At 67.0% G+C, this 6,000-nt stretch overlaps 1 protein-coding gene across 1 annotated transcript in view; it reads left to right on the top strand.

Moving 5' to 3' along the window:
- The first annotated feature begins 1,304 nt into the window (after positions 1-1,304).
- Positions 1,305-6,000, top strand: part of ADGRB1 (adhesion G protein-coupled receptor B1) — a 61,896-nt gene continuing 57,200 nt past the window's right edge. The window contains exon 1 of the mRNA XM_047783133.1: positions 1,305-2,296. Coding sequence (XP_047639089.1) covers positions 1,510-2,296 — 787 coding nt within the window. The 5' untranslated portion in view covers positions 1,305-1,509. The remainder of the gene's footprint in view (positions 2,297-6,000) is intronic.

Below are 6,000 nucleotides of genomic sequence, written 5' to 3'. Positions count from 1 at the left end.
ACGGCCATGGGGGGCCACCCGCCTCCAGCCAGCCTGGCTTGGTTGGCTCGGAGCCTGAGGCCGCCCGCGCCCAGCTCCCTGCTCTGCCTACAAGGCTGTCAGGAAGGACGCCAGGAGGGGACTGCAGAGCAGTGACCGACCTTGTGTCGCCGGCCAGTCGGGCCCAGGCAGCAAGAAGCAGCAAGTCCCTGAGGGCAGGCGGCTGCCATATGCGTGGTCAGCAGAGAGGGGGTGTTGGCTCCAGGCCAGGTGGCCCCGGGGCGGGGGTGCCCAGCGGCTGCAGGGGCTTTGCGGAGGGTCGGGGAGCTGAGGTTGGAGGCAGAAGGAACTTTCCAGGGTCCACGTGGAGGTGGGGCAGGGCCAGCTTCCCGAGCCCGGGACGGTTCTGCCGCGGCCGTCCTCACGGAGACCCGACCTGCTCCCCGCAGGCGTGAGCAGGCTGCTCAGGGCCAGCCCCCCTCCTGGAGCAGGACACGTGATCCCGGGGCCTGGGTGGGGGCAGCCTGGGGTTCTCCTCCGCCCCTCGCCGTGACCCCGCTGAGCTTCGGTTTGCTCATCCTGACATGGGAGAAGGGTAACAGTGCCACCTGGCCCCGGCGCAAGGAAGGCCCGGCAGGCCGAAGCCGGAGCCCAGTGGCTCCAAGTGGCTCCAGGGACGGGATAGGGAGAACCAGGGGTCCCCTGAGAGGCTGTGTGACAGGCAGCAGGGTGGGGCGGGGGCAGAGAGGGGATGTCACAGTCACAGCCAGAGACTGAGCTCCGACACCCCCCCCCCCCATCCTGAGAACCAGTCTGTTCTGCTGAGAGGCGCACGCGGGGGCGGGAGGAGGCTGGGGGATGGCTGGAATGACCTTTCGCCTCCATTCCTCTGACCTGCTCCCCTCTGGCTGGATTCACAGAGTCTCCCCTGAAAGGTGGGGTGGGAGCGGGGTAAAGTCAGGGGAAGGAAACTGAACGGAGCCCCTGCCAGGGGGTCAGAGAGGCCACAGAGGCTCAGAGGCAGGATGACCTCCGTGGCCATGACGGGGAGGGGCAGACAGGCCCAGAGCCAGTGGAGCCACGCCAGGCTGGGCACAGCCAAGGCCCCTGTGTCCTGAAGCCCTGGCCTAGCTGCCCACGGCTCCCTGCCCCTGCAGGTGGACGCGCTGGCAGGTGGCAGACAGACAGGTGGGCAGAGCAGGTGCCTGAGAGCGGGGCCAGGCTGGTGTCAGCGGCGCCAAGCCTGGGGTGGGCACTGCCTCCCCAGCGGGGCTCACACGGCCCCTCTCTGCTCCTTCTCTTCCAGCTGCTGCTGGCAGCCGCAGGTGGCCGTCAGGACCCCAGATGTTAGGAGCCTCCAGCGCCCCCTTGGTCTCCTGAAGCCCGCTCCTCCTCCTGCCCTCGCCTGGAGCCCCTGCTCCTCGGCCCCAGCCCGACCCGGCCCCGCTCGCCGCCGGATCCTGGCATGTCAAGGCCTGGCCCGCGCCTGCCTGCCCAGCCCGCGGAACCCCGGCGGCCCCGCGAGCTAGGATGAGGGGCCAGGCCGCCGCCCCGGGCGCCCTCTGGATCCTCGGCGCGCTGCTGCTGCTGCTGCTGCTGCTGCTGGGGTGCCAGACGCGTGCGGCCACGGGGGCTGACGTGGGGCCCGGGGCCACCGAGCCGTGCGCCACACTGGTGCAGGGCAAGTTCTTCGGCTACTTCTCGGCGGCTGCCGTGTTCCCGGCCAACGCCTCGCGCTGCTCCTGGACCCTGCGCAACCCGGACCCGCGCCGCTACACGCTCTACATGAAGGTGGCCAAGGCGCCCGCCTGCAGCGGCCCCGCTCGCGTCCACACCTACCAGTTCGACTCCTTCCTGGAGTCCACGCGCACCTACCTGGGCATGGAGAGCTTCGACGAGGTGCTGAGGCTCTGCGATCCCTCGGCGCCCCTGGCCTTCCTGCAGGCCAGCAAGCAGTTCTTGCAGATGCAGCACCAGCGGCCGCCCCAGGACACCGACCCCGGGCCCCAGGCTGGGCCTCCCAGCCTCAGCGACGACTTCTCTGTGGAGTACCTGGTCGTGGGCAACCGCAACCCCAGCCGGGCCGCCTGCCAGATGCTGTGCCGCTGGCTGGACGCCTGTCTGGCTGGCAGCCGCAGCTCGCACCCCTGTGGCATCATGCAGACCCCCTGTGCCTGCCTGGGCGGGGACACCGGTGACCCTGCCTCCGGCTCCCTGGTCCCCCGCGGGGACGTCTGCCTGAGGGACGGCGTGGCTGGTGGCCCTGAGAACTGCCTCACCAGCCTGACCCAGGACCGGGGCGGGGACGGCGCTGCAGGTGAGTGACCGGCGGAGAGAGGCCCTGGGAGTGGCTCTCTGAGCCGAGCGGGGGACATCTGGCCTGTAGGACTGCCCTGGCCCCTGGCCCCTGAGCGCTGTGTCGGGGAAGCCAGGTGCAAAGAGGGAAGGTGTTTGTGGGCTCACGGAGAATGGGTGGCCAGGGGTGCTGGCCCTGCCCCCAGGGCCTGGCGTGGCGCCGGCCCCCAGGAAGTGCTTGCTGAGCGCCAGAGAGGAAGGGTCTCATTTTTCCCAGAACCAGGAAGTTTAAGTTCCTGGCTGGACGGAGAGGCCTTCCCTTTTCGCAGCCAAGGACGAACCTAGAACCTAATGGGCCAGCAGGCTGCTGTGGCCTGTGGCCGGGCTTCCTGGGACACAGGAGAAAAAGTGTGCTGAGGGGCTGGTTGGAGATGCGGTTGGGAAATGAGTTTGGTGACTGCGTGTGGCGCCACCGTAGGAATGTTCAGTTAGTCACCACGGTGCCCGGGGGGGGGGTGTCAGGCTCCAGGACACGCGCAAAAAGCCCCGCGCTCTCGCCGTCTGGGCGGTCTGGGTGGTGGGGGACGCCCCAAGCTGCCACATGAGAGAAGCAGGCGTGCCCAGTACAGGGGGAGGCCTTGGCGGCCAGGCTGCAGGTCACCTGGAGGTCAGGGGGTCACTTGGTCAGGTGGCAGTGTTTGAGATGCTGAGAGCAGTGTTGGTGTCGCCGAGCCCCGCGGGGGTCAGAGGGCAGGGCAGGTGAAGGCGGGGGTGGGAGGGGCTGGGGGAGTCCGGGTGCCTTCGAAGCAGTTGGGCTCCCTGGTAAGATGGGCCCTGCTCGGGAGGGCGGCCTCCGTGGGAAGGGACAGCAGGCGGGGCTCCACAGCAGATCAGGAGGGGGGCCGCGCGTGCGCCACGGGGGAGCCCCTGCAGGATGCCCGGGGTTGGCGGGCAGGGGGGCAGGGGGCGGCTCTTCTCAGGCTGTGGAGTGTGACACCGGACAGGCAGCTGAGCCACGTGCCAGGAGTACGGGGCCGGGCTGGGCATTCATGCCGGCAGGTCACCGTGGGGCCAGGTGACGTGGTCCAGGGCTCTTGGCCTCTTCTGAGCCAGCGAGACGGACGGGTTCCTCAGAATAACATCTTTAAAGGCATAAAACAAGCTACGTGGGGCTACAAAGGAAGCCGGTTCCCCTGGAACATGGTTCTATTCACGGCCCCCGGGCCATGGATCCCAGATTAGAAACCTCGGGAAGCGGTGATTGTAGCTGGAGAGGATCAGGCCGCCGAGGCGGGAGAGAGGCGGGCAGAGCCGGCGGCGGGGCGGTGGCGTCCAGGAAACCTCAGAAAACTCCCTTCCTCCCTCAGTTGTGTCGGGGTCCCGGCAGTGCGATGGGAGTTCAGGAGGGCGACCTTCGGGCTGGTCAAGGTCGCCGTGACCTTGGCCTGGGCAGCTCCTGCCTGTGAAGTGGGCGTGGTCCCCGGGGGTGGGGAGGGGAGGATGGAGCAAAGAGGTGGGTGGCTGGCTGGCTGGGAAGGCGGGAGGACGCAGGAGGACCTGGCGGGTAGTGGCCTGGCTGTGCCCTTGCTCTTCCCTCCCCAGGGGTTCCGGTCCCCTGAGCCTCCGTGTCTTTGCCAGGGAAGTGCTGACTGCTTTGAGGCACTGCTCAGTCACAGCAGATAGACGGCCCCGGGGCCAGGGGCACGCTGGAGGCCAAAGCGCGACAGCCGGTCTCTGCTAGCATCTCGGGGCCGGGACCACACTGGGGAGGTACCCGGGATGGCTGGAGCCACGTAGAGCCTGCGGGAGAAGGGCACGGGGGCGGGGCTGCAGGAGTGGGTTCAGTGGGGGACAGGCTTCCCGGCCGGAGTTGGAGTTGGCATGTTGTCCGGAGAGCTGGAGCTGCCACAGGGGCTTTAAGAAAGACGGAGGCATCCCCTGGGGCCAGAAATGCCTGTGGGGCTCCGAGGAGGAAGTGGGGGACCCACCAGAGCGGGCAGGCACCCAGGAGCAAGCTGACTGGCCCAGGTGTGAGGAAGAGGGAGGGTCTTGGGTTCGAGCTGATGGACCTGCTGATGCCAAGGATGTGGGCGTGGAGGAAGGAGATGCTAGACCACCCCGGCTTCCTGGCCGGGAGTAAGGACACCAGCTGCGGTGGGGCCGCAGCAGGGGGACCGGGCTGGGGGAAGAGTGACAGGTCGGAGTGGGACTTGTGTGCGAGAGGCCCGTGAGTCGTCTGGGTGGAAACGTCATTCGAGGAGGGCGCGCTGGGACCTGTGCCCCAGGGTAAGACGAGGGCAGGGTCAGACCCCAGCCTGACCCGCTCTCTCGTGTGTCCCTGGCCAGTCCGCTCAGACCCCTCGTCTTTAAAACCAAGAGTCAGAACATCTGTCCTTGCTGGTCAGGGGGCGTGAGAGCTGGGGCGGACGGGTTTCTAAGCAGAAGCGATGCTAATGATGAAATGTCAGTATCTTTGTTATTAGCCAGGGAGGCTGGGGGGCAGAGACGGATTGGAGGGGGACGGGAGGGGTATCGGAGTTGGGGTGGGGTTCCCTGGGCTTGCGCAGAGGGTCTGAGAGTGGGAATGACTGGAGGTGATGCTGGAGGGGTGGGCAGGAGTGTGTGTGTGTGTGTGTGTGTGTGTGTGTGTGCGTTCAGGTGTCCATGTCTACAAGCATACGTGTGTGTGTGCATGTATTCGTATACGTGGCATGTATGTGTGTGTTCACATGTGTGCAGTGCATCAGGCGTGTGTGTGTGTGTGCGCGCGCTGGCTCTGTGCAGGGTGATTTCAGCAGCTGTGACAAAGTGCAGGTCGAGGCTGTGGTGGGGCTGGTGGCCTCGTGGGAAGACAGTGCAGCGGCTGCAGCAGGACTAGACTGGGGGCAGAAGGGCCAGGATGTGGCCCCACCACCCAGAGCCAGCTCAGCGCTGTGCCGGTGCCCTGGACTCAGAAGCCCTCGCACCGTGACCTTGGTGGTGGTAACCCAGCTGCTTTCTAGGGCGTCCTTTGTGCTGGAAGCAGCCGCCTCCCAGTGGCCTGGAGGCGGCTCCCCAGAGAGGCATCCGCCGGCGCGGGGCCTTTGCACGGCCATCCCTGCTCAGGATGCTCTCCCCACGGAACCGCAGGGCCCTGTCCTCCAGGGCGCTCAGACGGCGGGCCTCCCGCCGGGCCGCCGATGCGCAGTGCTGCTCTCCCCACACGGCATTGCCCGTAAACACGGACGATTCCCGCGTCGTTATCCTCTGTCCTGCCAGGATGTACCCACTGCAGGGCGGGGGATGTGCCCTGCTCGCTGACGAAGCCCCGTGTGTGGAACAGTATCTGGCACGCGGCAGGCACTGGATTAATTCGGGTGGAATGAAACAGAGATGTGAAAGCAGTGGCCAGAGCCACACAGCTTGTGAGGGGGAGACAGAGCGCAGAGCCACGTCTGGGCCAGCTGGCAGAGCTTCTCCTGCAAGAGCTGCTGGGAGGGAGGGAGTGTGTGTGTGTGTGTGTGTGTGTGTGTGTGTGTGTGTGTGTGCGCGCGCGCGCACAGGGTGAAGTGGCACACAGACCAGAGAGGCCCAGCAGTCATTCGGAAGACACACAGCTGAGCCAGGCAGATGTCAGACCCAGATCTTCCCCACCGAGCCCCTGCCCAGGGAGCTTCGCCCCCTCTCGCTGGCCCGGGCGGCTGGGGCAGGTGTGACCCCACCATCCTCGGCTCAAGAGGGCTGTGC

This window comes from Phacochoerus africanus, chromosome 6, assembly GCF_016906955.1.
Source record: "Phacochoerus africanus isolate WHEZ1 chromosome 6, ROS_Pafr_v1, whole genome shotgun sequence".
Taxonomy (NCBI): domain Eukaryota; kingdom Metazoa; phylum Chordata; class Mammalia; order Artiodactyla; family Suidae; genus Phacochoerus; species Phacochoerus africanus.
The sequence above is the reverse complement of the archived record's forward strand: the minus strand, read 5'-3'. Positions and strand labels throughout refer to the sequence as shown.